At 49.8% G+C, this 25,902-nt stretch overlaps 1 protein-coding gene across 2 annotated transcripts in view; it reads right to left on the reverse strand.

Moving 5' to 3' along the window:
* Positions 1–1,530: 1,530 nt before the first annotated feature.
* CACNG5 (calcium voltage-gated channel auxiliary subunit gamma 5) overlaps positions 1,531–25,902 on the reverse strand; it is a 45,155-nt gene continuing 20,783 nt past the window's right edge. The window contains exons 2-7 of one of the 2 annotated variants that reach the window (XM_046676752.1): positions 12,894–12,970; positions 10,590–10,822; positions 9,092–9,178; positions 8,030–8,170; positions 4,725–4,870; positions 1,531–4,437 (exon numbers count right to left, since the gene is read on the reverse strand). In XM_046676752.1, coding sequence (XP_046532708.1) covers positions 4,180–4,437; positions 4,725–4,870; positions 8,030–8,170; positions 9,092–9,178; positions 10,590–10,785 — 828 coding nt within the window. In that variant the 5' untranslated portion in view covers positions 10,786–10,822; positions 12,894–12,970 and the 3' untranslated portion in view covers positions 1,531–4,179. The remainder of the gene's footprint in view (positions 4,438–4,724; positions 4,871–8,029; positions 8,171–9,091; positions 9,179–10,589; positions 10,823–12,893; positions 12,971–25,902) is intronic. The other variant, XM_046676753.1, reaches the window with a different exon arrangement.

The following is a 25,902-nucleotide window of genomic DNA, read 5'->3' on the forward strand; positions in this document are numbered from 1 at the left end:
GATGATGCCTGGGCCTTCAGCATCCTCCATTGCCCACCCAGCACCATCTCCCCTTCCTCTCCTGCATTTTGTTTGGAAAGCCACTACTCCCTGACTAGACTCAGGAGAAGGGGCTTTATCCCTAGTTCCAAGGGTAAATCCTGGTAGATCTAAGCCAGTGGTCCTCGACCCTCATTTCCCATTAGAACCACCTTTGGAACTTTAACAGAATTCAGACGGCTGGGACCCAGTCCCTAGAGCCGAGAGCAGGGCACAGCCTTGACTCGCCTGGAAGCTTGTTAGAGAAAAAGACTCGCCTGCTGATCCAAGGCTGAGGCTGAGCCTTCCACATCAGTTTTGGATGAGTTTTTCCAGGAAACCATCAACTCCCTCCCCTCACCCAACTCCCACCTGGGGAATTTGCATCACCTAATATACACAGTCACATCTTGGGTACATTTCAGCCAGAAAGCATCTCTCTGCCTTTCCTCTAGCATGAAACTGGTGCCTCTTGACCTTGAATCTGCTCTTAAACCTCTGGAGTTGGCTGGAGCAGGGCCTCACTCCCCATACATGGTCCAGGAGGGCAGACACGGGGTGCAGACGCTCGCCCCTCCCCCCTTCCCCTATGGCTGAGAGGAAGGAACGGGGCAGCTGACTTCTGCCTTCGGCCTTTTGCTCCTCTCTCCTGCTACTCTCGGGGCCTGCTATTTGCACTTCATTATATACAACCTTGTTCTTCCTTGGGGCCCCCAAGTTTCTGCTCTCTTATCCAAATTTCATTTTCTTTGGGGTGTCGTCTCGGTGCCCCTGGCAGGAGGCAGGGCCTGTGGGTCCATCACTGGGGCTTGGTTGGGTTTTGCCTGTAAAACTTGCAGCCTTTAGAGTTGGGGACAGAGCCTGGGGATGATTTTATCCAACTCCCTCATTATATGAATGAAAAAACTGAGGTCCCAAGGGCTGTCAGGGCTCTGAACAGTGGGGTCCATGGCCGGCCTGGGAGCAGACGGCCCGCTATATGCAAATAGCCAGGGCAGGGCCGCCCAGGCAGAACATCTCAGCTTCAGAGCAGACAGGGAGATCAGGCTTTACTTACACAGGGTCGCAGAGCAGCGGTCTGGGTTCCTGGCGCAGCGGTATGTGGGATCCAGAGACCTTACTCTGCCAGAAGGGCCCCCGACCACTTGGCCTCCACTCCATGTGCAGCCCTGATAATAGACCATCCATATGGTGGTAGTAGGGGGGCCTCACTGACTCACCCCTGGGGCAGAAAGGAGGCTGGTGAGTTCCTGGTGGGAGGGAGCCAACATCCTGACGACTGGTGACCGGGTGATTTTACCCCATAACTCATCAGACTGAGATGTATTAGTCTCCCTCTCCCATTTTCTTGGGGTGAAAAAATAGACTTATCAATGTACTTTTTAAGTGCTTGAGGAAATAAAAGATCGGAAAGTGTATTGAGGAAGGGGCCCTAATTTATGATTTCTGAGTTGAGTTTGCACACTTTAATATCTGATAAAAGTCTTTCTATTGTAGAAAGGCTGCAAATAGACCCCAGTTCTGAGATTAATTTACAGATAGAACGAAAACTGTAGTGGCTGCACAATTATTGATACATTCACCCCTCCCCCACGAGGGAAGACAACGACCAAGAACCTGTCCCGAAGGTAAGTGTAAACTGCCCGTTCCTGGGTACCAGCTGCTTGATTTAGCAGCTCAGCATCCAGGCGCCCGAAGGCCCTAATGATGTCACAGTCAACAGTCAGCTTGTGTGCAGGAGTAGATTCTATTTTTTCCATGTGCACAAAAACAAGGCTGGCACAGTGACAGAGAAAGTGCTGGAGGGAGAGAAAAGGGCATCTGAGGAGCTCATTACATTGACAAGAACTGGAGTAGAGCTCATCTAAATAACTGTCCAGTTTGGAAACGCTACCTAATGGTCTCCAAGTTCACCATCCGACTCCTCTGTGCCAGGAGAACGTGGTTTCCGTGCTATTCTGTAAACAGTGACCAGAGAGTACAACAGTCATTGCAGGTGCCAGTGGAGGGGAAAATTGGGGCTCTAGAGGCGAGGGATGAAAAGTCACATATGAGGGCAATCTGGAGCTTTCTACATGAGGCTGAATCATTAGAGTTGGGAGTGAGTGTGCTGGAGGGGGGCTTGGAAATAAATCAGGCCAAGCCCCTCAGGGCAGAAAGCATTGCCCAAGGATCCATGCAGAGAGAGTAGCTAAACCGGGACCAGAATCGGCCTCCTTTATCTTTCCCCCCTACTGTGCTGTGAATCAAATACAATGATCCAGCTACAAGCAACCTGCCTGCTACGGGCTGAACTGTGCCCCTCTCCCCAAATTCATATGCTGAGGCCCTCACCTCCAGTACCTCAGAATGCGGCTGTATTTGGAGACAGGGCCCTTAAACAGGTGATTAAGTTAAAACGAGTTTGTTAGGGCGGGCTCTCATTCAGTCTGACTGGTGTCCTTTTCAGAGGGAATCTGGACACCAGGGGCCTGCACGTGCACAGAGAAAAGACCTTATGAGGACACATCGAGAAGCTGGCCATCTGCAAGCCAAGGAGAGGCCTTGGGAGAAACCAGATCTGTTGACACTTTGACCTCGGACTTCCGGCCTCCAGAACTGGGAAAAAATAAATGTTGGTCGTTTAAGTCCCCTAGTCTGTGGCCTTTGCTATGGTGGCCCGAGCAGATGGACGCACTGCCCTTCCGAAGGCTGCACGTGCCAGATGTGTGGGTTTCTGTACTCCTGCTCAGAGCTCACCATGGCTTTGTGCACCAGATGCTCGTGACACCTTAAAGAGAGCAGGAGAAAGAAAAGCGGGCACGGCAAAAATACACAGGCGAGAGTCCGGCATTGCTTTGCTACTCAAAATCTCAAAACCGAAAATGCTCAAGCTGAGAAGACGCCTGGAGAACCAAGGGGGTCACGTCCTGCAGTGACCTTTCCACTATCCCCCCTCACCTCACGGAAGGTGCGTCACACCTGCCAGCTCAGGTTTCCTCCCAGGAAAACAGGCTTCAAGCTGCCTCATCTTCTAGAAGCATCTACCTGCCTACATATGTCCCATGCCCAGGAAGCAGACACTGCCCTATATTAGGATTAAATTGGCACCCCCCAAATGTTCACGGGCATCCTCAGGAGAGCAGCTGGATCATTCCAAATCTGGCTTGTTTTGACTCAAAATGCACCAGGTGTTGGCAAATGCGGCTCCAAATCCCAGGAAGCCTCTTTGAAAGCTGCCTTCCACCTAGGTGGTTTAGACATCTGTCTACATGATTAGATTTTAGAGCCTGGGACCAGAAATATTGCTCATGCGAGCAGGGACAGTATCCCCAGGGCTGGAAACAGTGCCTGGTAATATCAACTCAGACCAGCCAAACTCTGAAATTCTCTGTCAGAGTCACTTCTTTGGGGTAAGGCTTTAAAGACCCCTGTTAAATATGTTATCAAGGGCCATATATATTAAGACTTCATCAGCCATTAACACCTATTCGTGACTTTATCAGAGTGGCTTCAGACACACCCTTAGCCCCTTAGGGACCAAGGCAGGGGCAGCTGAGTTCTGGTGAGAGGAGAAGGAGAAAAATTCACAGCCTGCGCGGGCGGAGGGGGCAAGGGAGGCGGAGAGCATGGGCAGCTGTCTTGTATGGGGGGATGTGGGTGACAAAATAGAATAAAGGGTTTCACAAGGAACGCTGCCTGACGATTACAAACCAGCCAGACCTCCATATCGCAGTCACCTTTTGATCCGAAGGCCCAGATCATGAACGTGAGGGCCAGGCCAGTTGGCCAGCACACAAGTCCAGCTGGGTGTGTGTAAGGAATTTGGCATCTTAGAGCTGGCCTTGGCCTGGGGCCATGAGGTCAGGTGTGCAGGGACAAATACGGAGCTGGAACACCTCTCCCAGGTAAGGGGAGAGCTGCTGGAGATGGGCACTCAACAGGCGGGGCTACACCCATGCTTTCAGCCAATCAGCTTGCCCGCGGGCTCCGACCCCTGACACTCCCTGGGGCAGTTAGAGCTACGCTGGGGAAGCATGGAGGCGACATGGGTCAAGTGACGACAGCAAAGCACAGGGGCAGCCTGGGCCTGTCCACCAAGGGCCTGGGGCTCACAGGCCAGCAGGGGAGCATGGGAAGGGCTGTCCACTGTCCAGAGTCCAGGGACGGAGGCAGCGAGGCTCAGCAGGGGGAAGATGACATCTGGTCATAGTCGGGGCACTTGAGCAAGGCTGGGTAGTTGCTGTTCATCTGCAGGGAGGCGTCGCTGGAGATGTCAGAGGGGCTGCGGCCCCGCACCCAGGCGTCCGGGTGTAGGAACTGGCCCGAGTAATCGGAGCAGTTGCTCAGACGTGGGCGGTAGAAGCCTGGGTGAGGCCTGTACATGTCCTCGGCGGTGTACCTCTTCATGAACAGGTACACGGACATCACCCCAGCACTCTACAGTGAGGAGAAAGCAGAGGACAGCTCACTGCTGGGGGCCTGTCTGTGCAGGACGCAGCCACGAGAGCAGCTGGAGAGGGAGAGGAGTGAATGCGGAGGTGGCGACAGGAGCAGGGCGCTGGGACGTGCTGGATGGAGCAGACCCCAGAAGGTAAGACAGTGACACATTCTGGGGAGGAAGGGCAGTCAAGTGGGTGGTCCAGGATGTGTGTAGAGCGTCTCCCTCCTCCCGCTCAGCCCGGGCAGTGCCCCACTCCCCACCCAGGCTGTGGGAAGGGGTTTACCTCCATTAAAAGGAAGGAGATGGCAGCGAAGGCAAATGACCACCCGTACTTGTAGTTGAAATAGGTCTCTGCGTCCTTGGTCCTGTTGAGCATCTCATCATTGATGCTGGAGATGTAGAGCACCAGGCCCACCACGAGAGAGAGGCCTGGGTCAAGGGCAAGGGGCTGCTCAGTGAAGAGGCCTGGGGAGTTTGCTGAGGGGGCACCCACCTCCCCTTGGGGTACAAGAAGAAAGCAACCGGCCTTGTGGTAACAATACTCTCCTCCTGAAGTCCCTGCTTAGACCGTTACCTTCTAGAAAGCAATAGTTGCAGGTTAAGAAAGCTCCCTGACCGCCACCTCCTGAGCCATGGTAGGCCCGATGCCTTTCACCCCACCTGCCCACTAGAATCGCCTGTCAGACATACACGCCTGAGCCCCAGCCCCGGGCATTCTCGGTCACTTGGCCTGGGCGGGGCTCCTGGCACTGTATTGTCTTAAATGTTCCCCTGGTGATGCTAATGTAACTAAGAGCGAGAACCACTGAGCTGGCAAGTGGCTTTTGCTAAACTGAGGAATAAAATAGGCTCCCTCAGAAGAGGCAGCCGGGGCCTCCAATTGCTGTCTCCAGCAGTGGGTGGTGACATCACTGTGGAGACTAAGTGGCCCATGGTCTATGCCTCCCACCTGACCGCTGGTGTGGCCTATTGAGAGATTTAGGCGGGAGAGGTAAAGAGAGTTTGTCCAGATTCTGGCAAGCATTAAATCAAGAGGCCAGTGGGACCCAAACTCCTACCGCCACTGTACAAATGACCGCCTCAGGCCATCAGTCTCGCCAATTAGTGACTGTAATTGAATCAGGACATAATTAATTACTCTGTTTTGAGCTGTTCAGGTTTAATTCCATTCACATGATTAAACTAGGGCATGTTGAAGGATGAACGTTCGAGGAAAATAAGTGTGATTCAAGCCATCCTCAGCACTTAAACTCGTACTTGAATCATTGCTGGTCCAATCTATTGTTATACTAATCATAAATCTATTGTTATCGTTAAAATAACTTCACGTGGCCCAGTTCAATCTGAGATTTCTAATCCTGTAGCCTGCTCCTGAGAAACTTCAGGTGCCTCGAAGCTACTGTATAGCCTTGACTTTTGTGAAGTTCATAGGAAAAGAAAGGAATTGCTTAACCCTGGGTTGGTACCTTTTGGACTAGGTGGAAATATCACCCTGCAGAGGGTGGGCTGAGGACACTGCAGGTGCTCAAGAAATATTTGTTGGATTGATGGATGGAAGGGTGGATGAATGGATTAATAACTGGAAGAATGAGTGGAAGATGGGTGGGTGGGTGGGCTGAAAAATTGATGGACATGAATGGAAGAAAGGATGGATGGATAGAAGGAGAAAGGAAGAAAAGCTCTTGGGCATCAGGCATGCTGACTGCCACTTGGCTCCCAAGCTATATTGTCAAGAAAATGTTGGGAAAAGAAACCTAAATTGGCTTGGGAGTCAGGTGGCAATCAGAATACCTGGCGTCCAAGAGCTGTTTTTCCTCTCCTCTTTCTACCATCCATCCATCCATCCATCCATCCATTACTCAAGCCATCCACCTACCTATCTTCCATCTGAGCATCTCCTCCCTTTATCAACAAGTCCAGGGCTCCAGGGCACCTAAAATACATGCCCAGAAAGTCACTCCTTTGGCCTGAGGAATTATCTCCCCAAAAAAGGGTCCTGATGAAAATGCACAGGTCACCTTGAAGGGGAGAAAGAGCCTACTTTACTTACTACATTCCCTTCCCTTCTCACTCCATGCACTCCCTGTGAGTAACCTCATCCACATCCATGGTTCCCCCTCCTACTCCCTAGGATGACAGCTCCCAAATCTTTCTCTTTGGTCCAGGCCACTTCCATGAGCCCCAGACCCTGACCTCAAGCAGCCTTCTAGACGCCTCTTCCCAGATGTTCCATGGACATCTCAAACTCAGCATTGCCCACACGAACTCATGACCTCTGCCCTGAATCTGCTCCTTCTCCTGTAATCCCCAGATCAGTGATGCGCTGCACCATCCACCCAGCGCCCAAGAACTTGGTACTCACCCTTGACTCTTCCCTTGAAAGCCTGGTCCTAGTCCTGATGAGATAACCTCCCAAATGTCACTTGGATCCTCTCATTTCTCTCTTCTCTACTATCGTCCCCTCAGTTTGGGCCACCATCACCTCTCTCCTGTGCCACTCAAACAGCCTCCTGCCTGGTCCCCCTGCCTCCTGTCCTGCTCTGCCCTCCCACTCTACTCCCCAGGGGGTCATTCTAGAATCCGCAGATCTGATCACATCATTCCTCAGCTTTAGTCCTTCTGAGGCTTCTCACAAGTCCAAAATCCATAAGGCGACCTGAGAGGCCGTCCCCCGTGTCTCCTCATACCACATCCCTCCTTACACTCCTGACCCAATGAGGAGTGATTGTGCTTAGTCTCCCCAGCGCTTCATCCTCTTTCTTTCCTCCAGGCTCCCTCCCTGCCCCCACCCCAACCACACTTCCCTAACTCACTCTTGCTCACCCTCTCCTGGAAGTCTTCCCTGACCAACTCTTGGCCTTAGTCTCAGCCACTGCTCTTGGCCCCAGTACAGTCCTTGCTGACGGCCCTCCCAGCCCTTTCCATGCTGTGGTCACATTTCCTGTGGGCGTGTTTGTGTCTCCCATTGCACTGACCTCTCTGTGGGCAGTGACACCAGAGCCCAGGATAAGGCCCGGTAGACATGGTGAATGAATGAACAGATGAACGAATGAAAGAAAGAATGAATGCTGAAGCATAACCTGGTGTCTGTCCAGGAAGACAGGTCCATGTTGAAGGGCCCTGGGAGGGCCCAGGGTGTGGGGTGTGACTGGAAAGTGAAGGGGACAGCAGGAGTCACCTGAGGATAATGGAGGGCTGGGAGGTGAAGGGGCCATTATTCCAAAGGCAGACAGTATTCATTTTTCATGAAAAACCACAAAGACGTAGCCCCTTCAAGAACAGGAATACTCATTATCAGTGGGAACTAAAAAGTAAGTGGGCGTGATGGTGAAGGGTGAGGCAGGAACCCGGGTTCTAACCCCAGCTCTGCCCCAGCGTGAGCCTGTCAGGTCACTCCTCCCCCAGCGTTAACAGGTGGGTCCGAGGTCACGAGAAGTCTCCTCCAGCTCTGACTCAATTCTGCCTGGGTCACCGCCTCAGCTGGTCTGGTGCCGGGGCGGGGGAGGAGGGACCCACAGCCGTGACCAGGACTTCCCAGAGCAGAGCTGCGTAAGTCCAGCGTGTGTGCAAGAAAACAACACAGCTTACCCGAGAGGATAAAAAAGATGCCGGAGACAAAGGCCAGGATGGTCCTGTGGGGACGGATGTGTCCGATGTTGCTCAGGATAAACCCGATGAACATGAAGAAGAGGCTGACCAGAGGGAACGGTGTGGCCGAGCGAATCATTTCTAATCGAGGGGACAAAAGGATGCTGTCAGCTCCCACTGGCCTTCCTCACCACTCACCCTCCTGGGTCGAGTGTTCCTGGCAGCATCTACCAGCTGGTCCCCAAAGCCCCCACGGGGCATGAGCTCCCTGCGCTCCAGCCCCTCCTTGGATGGCCTGGGACCTCCCAGTGCTGACAGGATGGTTGGCCCTTAGCCCTTAGCCTGTGGAGTCTGTGCCGACTCGGGGTGATTAATGTCAGAATTGTACTGCAAGTTCACTCTAGGGCTCAGAACCAGCCCTGGTGAGGCTGAGGCCGGGAAGTCACTCTCACTGGGAGCTGAGTTCAGTTCCCTGGGGACTCTGGTCTGAATGTCTGTGTCCCCTCAAAATCTTCTGTTGGAACCTAATGCCCAGTTGATGGTAGCAGGAGGTGGGGCCTCTGGGATGTGCTGAGGTCATGAGCATGGCCCTCATAAATGGGATTAGTGCTCTTACAAAGGAGACCCCACAGAGCCCCCTCGCCCCTTCCACCACGTGAGGACACAGACAGAAGGCACCAGCTATGAACCAGCAAGACGGCCTCACCAGAACGTGACTGTGCTGGCACCTTGATCTTGGACTTCAAGTCTCTGGAACCGAGAGAAATAAATCTCTGTTGTTTATAAGCTGCCCGGTCTGTGGCATTTTGTTATAGCGGCCCCAACAGACTAAGACACTGGGGATGGACGCCCTCTCACTCGCCTGGCTCAGGAGACTGGGAGACTCCAGCAGCCTGTCACCACCACTGGGTAAACAATCTGCAGGGCAAGCTCTGGCCAGCACAACCAGCCGAGTCCAAGGGCCTCAGATCTCAAGAAACAAGCTGGTCACCCTGACTCTTCCCTCTGCCCTGCTTCGCTCTGTCCAGCCAGTGGCCCAGTTGGAAAGTCCCAGGCACCTACTTAGAACGTTGACCGTGGACTCGGACGTCAGCTGGGTGTTCATAGGCATCACATATTCTATGGTGAAGCAGCGTCCCCGCTCCTCACCTAGGAAGATAAGAATCATTTCCATTTCCAGGTTCTTCTTGAACATGGATTTGAAGTTAGTATATTCAAATGGTGTTTCCAAATGCTACCAGGATCTTGACCCGCTGTGTATCCGCACCTGGGCTGGATCCCAACCCTAGGGCTCCCGTCCCTAGTCGATGGCCCACAGCAAGGGTTGGGAGCACATCCTGACATCACACCTTTGCTGGAGACATACCACTGCATCTGTGAAGATGGACCCAAGCACCGAGAGCCACAGGAAAAGCGGTCAGCCTGCAAACGCAAGGTTGAGCAAAACTCCTGGTGGCCGTCTTGTCACCCTGGGACCAACTGAGCTGATGACAGTGCATGGCTGGCTTCGATTCCCCAGTGTGGGTATCATAGAGCAGAACCCCAAAAGCCTGGTCAACCACTTTGGGAGCCAGTGACTTCAAACTCTGCTTCAGATTTAAGCAGAGACCAAAGCCACACAGTCTGGGGCAGTGGGAGGGGAGGTGAGTCTTGGATGCTATTCCCAATGCAGATGCAACAAGCAGGGGTCCTCCCTGCTCAGTAGTGGTGGGTACCAAGCACACCTCTCTCCCCAAAGCTGGGAGGACCAAGAGCTCCCTCTGCTCAATGCACACGTAGGTTCCAGGGCCTTCCAGGAAGGGCTCAGTGACCACACTGGCGATTCTGGCAGCCCAGGCTTGCGGCCAGTCTCACCGGGCACAGAGATGCTCTTTCGGGCTGTGATAAAGGGATAAAGGACAGAGCCCTTGGAGTAACAACTCAAAAGTCCAGAGAGGCCCTGGCAAGCTGGCAGGTGGCCCAGAGAGGCAGGATCAAGGCCAGCACCATCTTGCATAGTCAGAAGGACCTGCATCTTTTTCCCTCTGCTGTTTCCTGGAATAGGAGCAGAGAAACTAATAAGTATTTCCCATCCTGTAAACTAGTGAAGACAAGGGACGTGGAGCCAAGGAGACTTCCTTTGCCCCCTGAATCTTCATTTCCTCACTTGTAAAATGGAAATAATAATAAGTCTTGCCCGGCAGTGTTGTGGGGAGGCCTGAGATCAATAATTCAGGGAGCTAAGGCATGCAAAGGCATGTTCGGACCTGAGCGAGGTCAGCCTCATCCAGCCTGCGAGGCAGAGGGTGGGGAAGGCGTGATTACGTGGGTCCTCCAGATGGGAAGAGCCAGGTCCCGCGAGACGGGAGGACTTGTTCAAATGGACGTCGCGAGTAGGGCTCAGGTTTGGAATGGGTCCTGGCTACTGCAGGGAGCACCGCCCAGAGGACTGCCCGTGGTGAACTGCCTCCTTCCCACAAGGGCGCCTCTCCCCAGCGGGGCACCTCTTGGGCGGGTTTTCCCTGGGGGAGGGGCTGCTCCTCACTCGGGGGCAGAGCTGTCCCCAACCCGGTGCCCTTACCTGCGAGGAAGCAGACACGCCACAGGCCCGAGTGCAGGGACATCTTGACCTCTGTGCTCTGGTTCTGGGGCAGGACCACACCCTCCTCCAGGTACAGCCAGTAGTCAGTGCTGACAGCAATGCCCAGGAGGCCCAGGCCACAGACGGCAAAGACGCTGCTCAGCAGCGTCAGGGCCTTCCTCCCGCAGGTGCTCATCTTCCCGCTGTTCGGTGGGTGGCCTGCAGGGAGGGCTCTGCGGGGAACAGAGAGGGGGAGCAGGCAGTGGCAGCTACGGTTCAGAGGGGGACAAGATGAGAGGCCTTGGGCAGTAACCCGGCTAAATGGATGGATGAAGACCAGCAGGCCAGCGCCCCGGATGCCCTGCCACCAAGACAGGGGTGCCACCCTCTGCCTCTCTCTGTCACGAATTCACAGCTTTCTTGACAGGCCACTACGAGGGGCCCCCTTTCCTCTCTGGGAGTCCCCCTTGCTGGATAAGGCCGTCCATTCATTCATTCAGTAAACCACTGTGCCGACACGGGAGATAAGATGGACACAACACTATCCTGCTCCTGAAGAGTTCCTGTCTAGAAGCACAAAGGCACCCTCTAAGCAATCAAAATGCAGCTTGAGATCTGCCCAAGAGCTCAGGGAGCAGCCAGGAGGAATGGGGGCGTGAACTCTGCTGGGGTGGACTCTGTGTTGAGAAGGACTCTGAGGCTCAAGTGCACACTGCCAGAGAGCAGCAGGATCCAGAAGCGGAAGTGGCAGCAGCTCTGGGAAGAGGTGGAGGGGCAGAGAAAGCTTCTGGGGAAGGTGTCTTCCTCGTGCACTCTAATCAGTTGTAGCTCTGGGTCGACCTAAGCAAAGAAGCCACGCCACAGTCCAAGTCCAGCGGGCCTTCTAAACCCCCGAATCAGAAACCGTCTGACTCTGGCCTGCTCAGCATGCGCTACTGGCAGGAGCCAGCTCTGAACCACCGGGAGAGGCCAAGAGTCTACACAAGGTGAGCCATGGGCACACCTAGTGATACCTGCCAGGGCTGGGCACTGGGCTCGGAGCTGAGCAAAAATGAGGAGCAAGGCAGATGGATGCCCACAGCCCAGCTCAGGGCTCTGAACGCTAGCTGCAATCTGGAATCACCCAGGGAGTGTCTAAAAATCCCTAATGCCTGGGTGACGCTCCGAGAGATTCCAGTGCAGCCGGGCTCATATGGGGGCAATGGCATCTTTTAAATGCTCCTGGGGATTCTAACGTGCAGCCCAAGTTGAGAACAATTGATCTTTGCTACTTAAAGTGTGATCTGTGGACCAGCAGCATCAGCATCACCCGGGAGCTTGTTAGAAATGCAGACCCTCAGGCCCCTCCAACTTTCTAAATCACAATCTGCATTTCAACAAGATCCAGGTGAGTTGCATATTTGCCGAAGTCTGAGAAGCACTGTGCCAAGCAGGCAGGTGACTCCACGACGGTGTTGTAATTGCCATGATGGGGAACATCCAGGATACGATGAGAGCCCAGAAGAGGTCATCCAGTGGGGCAGGAGGGGGCAGCAAGGCCATTTCTAGAAGAGGGTGGAGCCTAGGGCAACTCAAACAGTGGGTCCCGCCTAAGGCGGTCATGCTCGCAGTGTTGCCAGGCTGTCAGCATCTCTCATTGGCCTCTTGCTATAACACAAAGTCAGAAATTTTGAAACAAGATGTAAATGGTCAGGAAAGCATCAGGTGCCACAGTGCATGTGATGGAAGGTGGGGCCACGAAGCTTGGGGCCCCAGTGGTGACCCAGGAGACCCACCCAAGGCAAGGCATCATATCTCAGCTAAGACACAGGTGTATCCTGGCTGAGCCAGCTGAAAAGGGACAGAAGCCTCACTCTAGTCTGGAGGCTTGATTCATGGGCGGAGTCTGAGCCCGCTGCAGGAGCGGAGAAGGGAGAAGTGGAAGAAAATGGGTGCTCTTTGCAAGAAGGGGGCACATCCTGGCCCTGATTCCACAGCACCGGCCCTGCCCTGTCAGCTGACCGTGGGAGAGTTTGATCTATAGAGCGAGCCTCACGCTGGCTTCCTGGAGATGTGTGTGAGTGCGTGGAGGCAAAGGCACTTGTCCTCCAGGTCCCAGGGCATGGGGGTTTAATCCAAGCCAATCCTTCTGCATTGGCTTTGACAAAGAACGGAAACATGAAATGCGAAACAGCCAGCCCTCCCCACCAAGCCAAGTCATTCTCCTTGCAGTAGTGGGGAGGGGAGAAGGTGGGGAGGGAAGAAGGTGGGGAGCGGGACGGCTTGGCTCCTGATTGGGTTACAAGGATCTAATAAAGGACCTACTATGGGTGGAGTCCTGTGCTCGCTGCTGCAGAGGAGGCAAAGGAATCGGAGGCACTGTTGCTTGCAGAGTTCACCAGCTGGGAAAACAGGAAACAACGGCATCACGACTATAACACAGATGGGGCAGCATCACAACAGACGGAGCCTGGGTCCCCAGGAGGAGGGGGCGGGCAGGGCAGGCTGCCTGGAGGAGCCCTAGGGAGATGGCTACATGGTCAGTGGGATGCAGAGTGATGTGGATAACAATAATCAAGATTTTTATAGTGGTTTACTAAGAACTTTCACTTATGTTTGAGGTTTGCAAACCACCATTATCTGCCAGAGGGAAGGGAATTAGAACCCCAAGGATGGTTAGTGGGGGTCAGGGAAGGAGAGAAGAAATGGATAAGATGCCCGAATGACAGTGACAGCCCCACATGCTGCAGAGAGGCTTGAACTGAGAGGCAAGAGGCCTGGACTTCATACTCAGCTCTGTCACTAAAGCTGTGTCACGGTGGACCACTAACCTTTCTGCGGCCCATTATTCTCCCAGGTGACACAAAGAAGAGAATAATAATAAAAGCTAAAGTACACTGAGTGTTTATCATTGTTACGCATTCTGCTGAGCACTTGACTCTCTATTTTAATCCTTACAACTCTATTACCATCCCCATCTTATAGGTGAGCAAATTGATGATCAGAGAGGTTAAAAAACTTGCTCAAGGTCACTCAGCTAGCAAGTGGTGGTGCCTGCATTTGAACCTCACCCCGCCTTATTCTCAAGACCTTTCTTGTGCTACCCCTAGGAGTGTTTTCCAAAGTGGGTTCCATGGAGCAGTACTTCCATGGAATATTCTAGCAAAAAGGACGCTGGTGAAAAAAAGCTTAGGAAGCACCGCGTCGAGGTCTTGAAGAATCACATTGCACATGAATATGTGAAAAGCCTGAAAAGCCTGTTTAGCTGTGCTCATTCCAGTGTTTTGCAAACTTATCTGTCCACAAAATGGCGTCCTGTCCTGTGAAATCCACTTTGGGAACGATGCTGCCCCCCAGGAAGAAGGACAAGCCCTGCCCTGCCCACTCCACAAACTGCTGGGAGAGCAAACGCAAAGGCAGATATGACTGTGCTTTGAAAAATCTGAAGCATGATCCTGGTATAAGGAATTACGAGTAAGCAGTACTGGGCTAAATAAGCCCGTTTTCCTGCAGGGCAGACGGATCAGGGCTTCCGAAACACGCCGGCTGGTGTGAGGCCGGAGCTGAACCGCCAATTTGAATGGTAAGCTTAGCAGAGAGACAAAAAAGATCCGGATCTTAGGGGTTTGGAAAGATGAAGTGGGGAGAAGATTGGATCTGAATCTATAAAAGCAGGAAATAAAAGAAGAGGCTTAAGCTGACTGGCCGCCAGCGCTACAGCAGCCGAGCGTGGGGGCTGGAGTGGGCTCGGGAAACTGCAGAGCCCCCTTCCAGAGCATGTACCAAATTCAGGGAACTCCACACGGAGTGAAAAGTAACACTCTTCTTCATGACACAACTGTAGGTATGCTTCTATTTTGAAATCACATTTACTTATAAATAACTAATACTGTTGACTGACTACCGCAAAGCCCTTTACGTAAAGTAGCTCATCAGGACCTCACAGCAACCCCAGAAGTGGGTAGTATTCAGCCCCATTTTGTGGACGGGGAAACTGAAGCTCAGAGACGTTAAGCAGCCTATAGGACGTCACAGATGGGTGACAGGCTGTGGCTTTAAACCCAGGTTTACGCTTCGGTAAAGTCTATGTCCCTGCTACACCATCTCCCTATCAAAGAAATCAACGGGTTCAAGAAGTGTTGAGGTGAAGAGGTGCAGCCAAGGTAGGTCACTAGGGAATCTAGAAATGCATAGGGCACAATGTTTTGCAAGATTGTCTTTGTCAATGGCCAAGTGTTACATCAGGGCTGTCTCTTGAGCCTACTGGGCTGACTATTAGGAGACACCTGGCAAATCTTCTCGTATCAGTTTCATGGAGGTGCGCTGACGCAGCATTTCTGATTCTGAAAACTACCTGTTAGGGCAGAAAGACTCGCATTTCCCTTAAACGGCATATAAAGAAATCAAGGTCCAGAGGGGAGGCTGATCTGAGATCAGCCAGCTGGTTCCATGGACCGACAAGAGTGTGAACTGGAAATCTTCTGAATGCTGATCCAATGCTTTTTCCTCTGTACCTCACAGAAAATTACAAGGCAGAAGATGGAAATTACCTGTATTTCCCCACTCTGCAAACAACGCCATCATTTACATCTTAGTTCACACCCAGTCTTATTTCCTACATAACCACGCATGTGGTGCATGCATCCTCCCACCCAGTGTCTTCAGTTGATGGGGCAGGGACAGGAGTCCCCTTGAAGACGCTCTGGTCGGGAATGACTTCCTGGTTCCCGCATGGTCAGGCCCTTGGCCAAGCGTTCGCTTTTAGGTGGCTGCGGCTTCCTCCCATAAGTCCCCTCCCTCATCTACAACGTTCATTTGATGTTCTGATGGGGGAGGCAGACATTCTTATAAGCTGCTACACCAGAGAAGGTGTTTACGCTATAATATTAGACGAATAAAGCTGGATGTAAAACCACATGTTCATTTAACATGAACTCAACGGTGAAACGAATTCATAGACTGGAAGAAATAAACGCAAATGTTGACGGTGGATGCTTCCAGGTAAGAAGGTTATGTATATTTGATTGCCTGTATACTTTTCTGTGCTCGACAGAGCTTCTAAAAGAACATGTCTTATTTTTATATCCAGAGAAGAAAATGAAATTAAAGACCAGAGTTGTCAATTCTCCAATCTCTGCCCTCGTCAGCAAAAATGCAGGGCCCCAGCTGACTCCTGGGCTCTGAAATGTGATGTTATCCTTTGGAGCTTGGGGCCCAGAGACACAGCAGCTTTGAGCCTTGAAAGATGATTACCCAGGTGCCATTACCTCTAAGTATTAGCTTGTTAATTATCAGGAATGAACAGTTGCTAATTATCATCCATGACTAGCAATTAAGGAGAAATGTCTGGTGGAGATTAAATGACTAACGGCACATCTCCCTGCCCAAGCCTATAATGAAAGGACTTGCAATCGAGTGCTTAGGTGCTTGCAGGTAGGTGAGGTTACAGGCGTGAGTGAGAGCCCAGTTAGAGAACGGCTGGTCAGGAGGATGGACGGGGTTTAACTGGAGAAAAGGAAAAAGAGAGTGGAAGGATAATCCAACACAGACATCCCGGTCTCCATGTCCTACTAGCCCAGGGAAACCCCAGTAGTGCTTGATGAAGGGTTTGGGGAGCAGGGGTTCCTGACAGGGCTTCTGAGCCAGCTACAGCAGCTGCTCCCATGAGCTTATCTAGTGACTCAGCATCAGTGTGGCCAGCTCTCAGCAGGATGAGCTGGTGATCAGAGGACAACCCCCATGGCTCTGCCTGTTTCCCACTGTGCGGATCCCTATTACATTGTATGGCGGTTAAAAAGTGACCACAAATTCTTTGACACTCCTCCCATTGAGAGGTGGGGTCCATGCATGTCTCCTCCCCTTGAGTCTGGGCAGGTTTGTGACTGCTTAGACCAAGAAAGAAGTGATGCTCTGTGACTTTGGAGGCTGGGTCATAAAAGAAGATGCAATTTCTGCCTGGTTCTCTTGAGAACTCACTCAGGGGGAAGCTGGCTCCCATGTAAGAAGTCTGACTCCCCTGAGAGCAGGGTTTCTCAACCTCAGCCCTACTAACATTTTAGGCTGGATAATTCTTTGTTGTGGGGAGCTGTCATATGCACCGCAGGATGTTTAGCAGCATCCCTGCCTCTATCCACCAGCTGCCAGTAGCACCCCAGTTGTAATACACAAAAATGTCCCTGGGGAGCAAAATTGCCCCTGGTTGAGAACACTGCTTGGGAGGCCATGCAAAGGTGCTCTGGTTGACAGCCCAGCTGAGCTCCCAGCCAACAGCCAGCATCAGCTGCCGGCGATGGGATTGAACCATCCTTGACGTCCAGCCCAGTTGAGCCTTTGGATGACTGTGGCCCCAGCCAACATCTAACTGCACCTGCATGAGAAACCCCAAGCAAGAACTACCCAGCTGAGTACTTCCCAAATTCCTGACCCACAAAATTATGAGTGAAATATAATAGTTGTCATTTTATACCATTATGTTTTGAGGTCATCTGTTATGCAGTGGGAGTTGGCAAAATAACTTTCTTACTCATTTAATTAGCATCTTCTTCACACCACCTAACTATGATATAAATCCCAGGTGTGACTGTCCAGAATGTAACTTAGTGATGGAGGGCCTGAAGGTCATACTTTGATCCCTGGAATTTACAGCTATGTTGGGGAGTGAATGGCACACAGGCTTTGGGATGAGGCAAATCAGAGTTGGAATGCCAGTTCTCTCTTCATTCCTGGGCAAGTCACATGACCACTCTGAACCTCAGTGTCCTCATCTGTAAAACAGGGAGAGTTTAATAAGGGTTGTCATGAGGACTTACAAAAATGTAATCGAATAAGGCTGGGTCACCTCGTGCCATCTCAGTACTATGCTGCAATCAGAAAGTAAGACCACTTGAACCCAAAGAGCAGTGAGCCAAGGGAAGATTTAATAGGGTAAATTTTCCCCTGAAAAGGGACAAAATGTCCCAGACTCTCTCATCTCATCCAGCTTTGCAAATTCCCTCTCCTCATGGCAGTTGTCCCCTGCAAAATTTTCTTCATTTTCACCTCTGCCAAATTTCAGCCTTCCCATCTCCTCTCTCACCTCCGTATCAACTAAAGCTTTTGGATTGGAGAGATTGTAGGTTTTTATAATTTGAGGAGCTAAACCGCTCCACATAATGATGTAAACAGTGTTATTGTGGTGGGTGGAGTGGCATCTGTATAGGCACAGATAACAAATAAAATGTTAGCAAACATGTCAAGTGCTTATTAAGTGTCAAGCCCAACAGTGGTGCAGCATCAGAAGGGAGTGTGTCACCTGAAGCCTGGAGACCTCTAGGTGTCATTACTGTCTTGCTTTCCCAATTTTGGAATCCCCCTTAGTTGGAGACACTCCACCAAGTGGTCATGAGGCTGCTGGCTGGGGGCTGAGGAGTAGCCCGTTTTCCATGCTGGCCCCACCAAGCCCTCTCTGCCACAATGCTGATGCCCTTTGGAGAATGTGAGCATTGCCAGGCAAGGACTCACTGTCCTTTGACAATAGCAAGACCCAAGGAGTACACTTTCTGCATTTCAAGCACTCCCTGCTCAAGACTAAGAGCAAAGCCACAGCCAGCCTGTCTGCCAGGAGTCCAGGCTACAGAGCTGAGGATGCAGAGCTCTGGCACACCTCTGACACTGTGTGCCCAAACCTCCTGGAGTGGACCGAGATCAGTGTCTACTAAAACTCCTCTCACTAGTGGTTTGGCAAGAGGTTAATGGTAGACTAGATTCCATAGGGGACCAAGAGGAATCATGGGCACCCACCAAAGGCCACTGCTCTTGCCAGAAAAAGAAGTCCAGCTGGAGACATTGCTGACCAAGACTTTGTTGAGAACCCAACAAAATGCCCTGTGAAGTGTCCACAATGTTTCTCCAAAGGCATGGCCACAGATACCAAGTAAAGTGGGAGAACAGCTAACCAGGGAACACTAACCAAGTAGTGATAATAGTAACCATATCATTAATATTATTTTCTTTGCAGAACTTTTCTATGCAAATTAACATTTTTCTATGCATTACAAATGCAACCATACTGCGCACTCCATAGTATAGCCTGATTTCACTTTCCGTAATATCAATATTTTCTGCACTATTTTTAATATCTTCAAAATATATATTCTCTGATTTGAATACGCCAGAACTGATATAACCATTTCTTTACTGCTGAACAGTTAGATTGTTTCCAAAATTTTCCCTGTTGTAAGCAACGATGAATAAACATCCTTGTAGCTAAATATCCGTGGACATCTGCAAGTATTTTCTCAGGATAGATTCCTGCAGGTGGAATTTCTGGGTTAAAGGAAATGAAATATTTTAGCACTCTTAGAAGTATTGTCAGGGCTTGTTCAAAAGTTTCAAAGGCATTATCACCCCAGCTACCTAAGGTACAACAAAGGTCCCCCTATATAGACACAGAGAATTCCAAACTGCCCCAACTCGAAAGAGTTCCTCCCCTACCTCTGCTGAGAATAAAGGAAGCTTTGGAACCTGGGCTCTGCTCAGCCCTGATTGCTCTCCTTGCTACATCAACATGATTTTCAAGACTAAGTTTTCTATATGAGCAATGACGCTCCAGGAAATTTCAGGGCCTCATATATAAAGCAAAATTTCTTACATCAGTGACATGAGACTTTTTTGAGGTTCATCATCATCATCAGTTGTGAAAGACTGAAGACATATGGATGCCTAGATCAAGACCAGCTGAGGGCCGGCCCCATGGCCAAATGGTTAAGTTCCCATGTTCCACTTCAGCAGCCCAGGGTTTCACCAGTTTGGATCCTGGGCACCCACACGGTGCTGCTCATCAAGCCATGCTGAGGTGGCGTCCCACATGCCACAACTAGAGGGACCTACAACTAGAATATACAACTATGTACTGGGGGGGGGGTGGGTTTTGGGGAGAAGAAGGAAAAATAAAATTAAAAAAAAAAAAGATCAGCTGATAAAACCATTAGAAATAATGTAAGTGTTGAGATAAATAGGTGGACACAAAAATAACATATAAAAAAATCAACAACTATAATACAGTAGCTAGTTGGAAAATATAATGCCTGGGAAAAAATCCTATCTATGCACCAACAAAATGGTAAACTATAGGGGAATAAACTTAACAAGTTATGTGCTGGTGCTATATAAAGAAAACCTTAAAACTATTGAAGGACATAAGACTGATAAATAAAATAATATATCATGTTTCTAGATAGGAACATAATGCCATAGAAATGTCAACTCTCCCTAAATTAATCTATGAATTCAATGCAATGAGTTGTCTTTAGAAGAGGACACATGATTCCAGGGTCTGTTTAGAGGAAGCAACACTGAGAAGAGCCAGGAAAATTCTTTTAAAATAAAGATAGATGAGCAGGAACTACCAGATACTTATATGCATTATGTAGCTACAACAATCAAAACAGTTTAATGCTGATAAAAAAAATCAATCAATCAATGGGATAAAAAGAGAGGTTAGACTTCCATTTCTGGCTATGGTGAACTAGCTTAGTTTAGACCCAGCCTCCTGTTGAAAATAACTAGAACAGCTGGATAAAATGTAAACTATCTCTTTGTGGACATTGCAAAGAAATCAATTAAACCAAGATTTTAGAGGTTAAGGCCTGAAGTTAAAGAAAATGCATTGACACAAGCCTGACATTTTGTACAACTTTTCCACTTGAAACACGAGCCAGTCCATATGGAGTGTGGGTCCAAGAGGCTGAGAAAAAGGCTGTGAAGCTCTTACAGAAGACTCATGATGCTCTGGATAAAAGATTAGAGTTGAGTGTTCACCCAGGAGGACAGATCTGGCAAACATCCCAGGTCTTTCAAAGTGAGGACCTAGAAAGGCTCACACTCTAGGTGAACAAACAAGAGATCTGCCTTCACAAAAATTGAAACCATCTTCAAATCAGCTCAATTCATGACTGCATGTAGGCAATGTTCTCCTGCCTAACAGACTGACAAAAGGAAAAGTAAATCCTATTTGGGGGAAGATAACACCATCAAGAGCTTCTACAATTTTCCATACAAATCTCTAGTCTTCAATCAAAAGTTACCAGACATATCAAGAGGCAAGACTATGACAAAAAAGAAGACATCAGAAACAGGAATGATGAAAGTCAGAACATAATATGATGACACTTTAAAAATGCTTAAAGAAAGGAATCAACTTAGAATTTCATACCCAGCAGAAATATCCTTCAACACTGAAGGCAAAATAAAAATATTTTCAGACAAACAAAAACTGAGGAAACCTGTCATCAGCAAACTTGCATCAAAATAAATCCTAAAGAGATGCTTCGGGCAGAATGATCCAGTACTAAAGCACAGAAATATAAAGAGGAAAAGGAATAAAAAGGGTAATTATGTGGGTAAAACTAAATAGTAAGTGTAAAAAGGAATAATAATACTATTTTTGGGTTTAAAATATATGCAGAATTACTTTGAAGCTAATGTGACTTTTTTCCCTCTGACAGTTTAAGATTTTCTCTTTGTCTGTTGAACTGAATGGTGATGAAAACACGGCTTATCAAAACTTGTCAGGGACTAGCAAAGTTAACTTAGAAGGAAAATTACAGCCTTAAGAGCATATATTCGAAAAAAAGAAAAGTTGAAAGTAAATGATCTAACTACCTATCTCAAGAAGATGAAAGAGGAATGCCAATGAAATCCTTTTCCCCAAATAGGAGGAAGAAAATATAAGATAACAGCAGAAATTAACAAAAAGAAAACAAGCATACAGTAAAGAAAATTCACCAGTATAATTTGTAACTCCCTAGCCAGACTTAGAGAGAAAATATGAATGATTATTCACGGCTAGCAAGGTTGTGAGACACAGGCACTCTCACCAGTGAAAGTGAGTGTACAGATCTATTTGGTGACACTCACCAAAATTCAAAACACAACTATTCCATGACCTAGTAATTCCATGGCTAGGAATGTAATCTATGGATATATTCACAACACTATACAAGATGCACATGAAGGAGATGCCTGCAGCACTATATACAATTGCAAGGAACAGCAAGCAACCTAAATGACCAATGGGGGACCAGTTAAATAAACTAGGGTTCAGCCATATGATAGAATGAATACTCTGTAACTATTAAGTATGAGGAAGCTCTGCATGTTCAATACAGAAAGCTTTTCAAGATTAATTATTAAGTGATAAATGCAAAAATTCAGGAAATTGACTATAGTATGATACTCTTGGGTAAAAAAATTAATCATATATACTATATAAGCATTTTATGTATTATATATATGTGCATATGTATATATTCTATATCTATAAATTATATATATACATATATATATCGAGAGAGAGAGAGATCCCTAAGACAGCAGATACTATACAGTATTCCAAAATTGTAAGCAGAGCACCGTGTAAGACTTAGAGTAATGAGGTGATGGTGAACTGGATTCATGACTTCTAAAGAGCTCACTCACAACGATGGTGAGACTGTTAATTGAGTTGAAGATTGTAAGAGATTTGTGAAGCGGAATGTGTGAAAGGGCTTCTGATGTGCCCCTAGTTATTAAAAATACTTTATTCCAGGCTAGCTCTGGTGGCCTAGTGGTTAAGTTCAGCATGCTGTGCTTTGGCAGCCTGGGTTTGGTTCCTGGCCGCAGACCTACACCACTCATCTATCAGTGGCCGTGCTGTGGTGGTGGCTCACATACAAAAAGGGGAAGATTGGTAGTGGATGTTAGCTCAGGGCAAATCTTCCTCAGCCAAAAAACTTTATTCCACAGAAGGTGGGGAGGGGGGAAATCCCTGCCCCAAACCTCAAGTTTAGTGAGAGAGGATTCAATGCATCTTGGGAGCCCAGTGGCCTGATGTGTAACTATGGCCTAGAAAATCTAAAAGGAGAGAGATGTTGGCTACTTGCTCAGGTGGTGGGAGTGAAGGAGAGTTTGCTGCTGCTCTGCCATTGGCTTGCACTGCCAGAGTTTGTTGGGGCAAGGGAGGCAGGAGCATTTCCATAGACCAGTGAGCCAAGCCTGAGAGTGCTGGCATGGAAGTGACTTAGGTCCCATTCAAGATGGCTGCCATCCAAGATGGCTGCAAGGAAGGGTGAAGGAGCCTGGGCAAAGAGAAGCTGGGGGAAAACCACTGGATTCCCATGAGTTTGAGGAAGGAACCATGAAAGGGTGCAAAACCCACAAGAAGGGAACTACAATTAGAAAGCACTGGGGATGGAGGGGTCTCTGGAGAACCCAAGAAAGGCTCAATGGGAGAAAGACCCAGCCTTGAACATGCCCCAAGCCGAGAGAGTCTGTGCCATCTCATGCCTTTACCAGTCAAGTAAGAACTCTTCTACCTCATCTAACTCCCCTGCTCCCTCTCCAAAACTGCAGCGTGGGGGAGGAGGGCAGCAAAGGAGAAAAGAGACCAGCTGTACCTCTCTCCAGGGCTTCGCAAGAGAGCTGAGCTAGGGCTGGAGAGCTGCTGTCATTTTGCTTACGGTCAGAAGGTTTGACTATCATTTGGGACCAGACAGAGAGAGGTTCTACTGGCCGGAGACCCTTGTATTACTGAGAGACCAGAGAGCCCACAGAGGTCATCAGGGTGCTCCTCTAGAGCCGAGGGAAGAATCAGCCCCACTGAATCGACGTGAGAGAGGCGGGAGGGTCACTTTGTGACTACATCCCACAAGTCTGTGTGTTCAGGGCTTCAGGTTAAAAATCAGCAACTCCCATTTTAAGGCAATGCCCAGAGGAGGAAGAGAATGAGACAAACGTCCCTTCCTCTCTCCCACCCTGTGGGCAACTTTCTCGCTCTCGATCCACCCCTGATGTGGCAGAAACAAGAACACCATGACGACGGCTTCCCTGTGTGGGTAGTTCGGAGGCTGAGGTCCCGCCTTCAGTGCAGCCTGAAGAGAAGAGGAGCTGGGCTGAGCAGGGGGAGGACAGTGTCGTGCCTGCACTGACAAGGGGACCAGCAGAGGTTCATGGGCACATGGCGCTCTCCTCTTCGTCTCCCCCCCCTCAGTGGCTCTACACCTCTGCTTGCTTGCCGAGGCTGCCCAGGGGGCTGAGATGCGACAAGGGCTCCACTTCCTCCATTCTTTTTTTTCTGGCCATCCATCACCACCGTGGCTCACGAATCAAACAGATTGAGATTCAACTCCCGGCTGGAGGGATAGCCACTTGGGCGAGCTGTCAGCAGATTTCATAAACTGTTTCACTTAAAGAGTCACTTGAATGGCTTCTTCGTCTGGAAAATGGGATTCTCGTAATGCTCCCTCACAGGGCGGTTCCGGGGACTAGTGAACTGATACATGTCAAAGCACTTAGAAAGGAAGCACCTGATACAGAAGGGGTGTGTAGGACACTCACCACCAAGACTGACTGACGAGCTTTGCACTAACGGAAACTATGATTTGCATTTCACGTGCCTGCATTACAAATGCACGCCAGGCACACACGTGCATTGAAGACTCACAGAATGTGAGCATTAGGACAGTGTTAGGAATGGCGAGGAGGGGGAGGAGGGCGACGGGGAGGAGAATAGTTGATACTTTTGGGGACCATCTATCTCCTGAGCATCCATAACCTTGTTCTGATAGCTACCCTGCAAGGTCACATTATTATTCTTTCTTTGCATAGAGGAACCTGAGGCTGAAGACATGGCGGTCACCCAGCTCATAAGTGACGGGGATTAGATTCAAACCCAGGTGTGTCGGGCCCCCAGGCCCAGGCTCTGTGCACTTCTCCTGCTGTGCGGCGATGGAGACCAGCGCTCTCCTCTATTCAATCCACAAATTTAAAACATTCTGCCTCCTCCCTTCAATAACACAGAGGTGGGTTCTTGAGCAAACGTGTCTGCACCTTGGAGCTTCTGTCCTTGTGACCCCCATCACTCCCAGCACTGCCACCAGCCATGAACCATAGGCACACCCTCCCCTCTGCCCCGCCAAGTCACCCCCCAGCCATGGGGCACATCAGGGGCCCTGGAAGCAGAGGAGACGCACCAGCTCACCAGTGGGCGCCCTGGCCAGCCCTAACACTAGTCCCGTGAGGAGGGGGACCACCTCCCCAGTTTCCACCCAACAGAAATGGAGTTTTACTTTGCAGCATTTGCAGAAACCAAAACACCCTTTAGGAAAGGCAGAGTTGCATTCTTCCTTTAAAATCACTTAAACATAACAGTGACGGGGGCCGCAAATGACATTAATTCGGCGGCTTGACGTCTTAATTGTGGCAATTAGAAGGCCTGCTTTGCGGTCACCTCCTCCCGCCCACACCTCCCACAGCGGGGGCCAGCACGTAACATCACTGCCTCTGCGGCTACTGGGGATGGTAAAAGCCAGTGAGAAATGAAAAACCACTTCGTACGCTGTATCTTAATCTGTGTAGACAGGACAAATGTTCAGACTTGATCTAATTTTGGTGACACTGGCCATCTATCAGATCCAGGCTGCAAAAGCCTGTGGATAGAGCTGGATCCAGGGTTTCCTCCTTTCCACAGCATCCGGAGTTGGGGTCTGCTGCTTCTCTCACCTATGGACACTGTCTCCCCGATTCCTGCAGGCTGTTGGACCAGGACCACGTGCCAGACACTCGTCTAAGCAATTTACACACCTTAGTTCACTAAATCCTCGAAACAACTTTTGTGGTAGGTACCATTATTAAAATGGGGATAATACCAGTAACTTCTTCACTGGGTTATGAGGATTCAATGAGCTAACACATGCAACCAGCTTAAAACAGGAACCCCAGCCTGGCACACAGTAAGTGCAATAGTTACCCTTAACCGTGGTCATTATCCCCACCTTAAGATTAGGGGGCTGGTGGTTGAGCCACTTGCCCAAGGTCACCCAGCTAGAAAGTGGGGGAGCTGGGATCTGAACCCAGCAATCTGGCCCCATCATCTGCTAAGCTCAGCTGCCTCTCGTCCTCTCTCTGCTGGTCCTCCTGCAGCGGCAGAGGGAGTGTCCACACAGGGCTCGGCTCACCACCTTGGAAATCCCCGCTTCCGACAAGTGGAGATTCTTGACTGTCGAATGGAAACTTCACCCTAATTTTTCTCAACATTATCAGCCTCTCGCCTAAGATAAGAGGGCGGAAGATTTCAAGTCCTCTCCTTGGCCTTTATATTACCCGGGTAGATGGACAAACCAGATGTTTTCCTTATAAAAGTGATTATGGAGGAGGAGGAGGAGGAGGAGGAGGAAGAGGAGAAGAAAGCAACTGAGCGTTTCCCGCTGGACATTCCGAGAAACCCTGGCTGCGCCCAGCCCCTCCACCATTAGAGTCAGTACTTATGTGTCAAGAGAGACATCTCTTTTTCTGCTGATTCTTCCTTCTGGGAAAAAGG

Source organism: Equus quagga, chromosome 11, assembly GCF_021613505.1.
Source record: "Equus quagga isolate Etosha38 chromosome 11, UCLA_HA_Equagga_1.0, whole genome shotgun sequence".
Taxonomy (NCBI): Eukaryota; Metazoa; Chordata; class Mammalia; order Perissodactyla; family Equidae; genus Equus; species Equus quagga.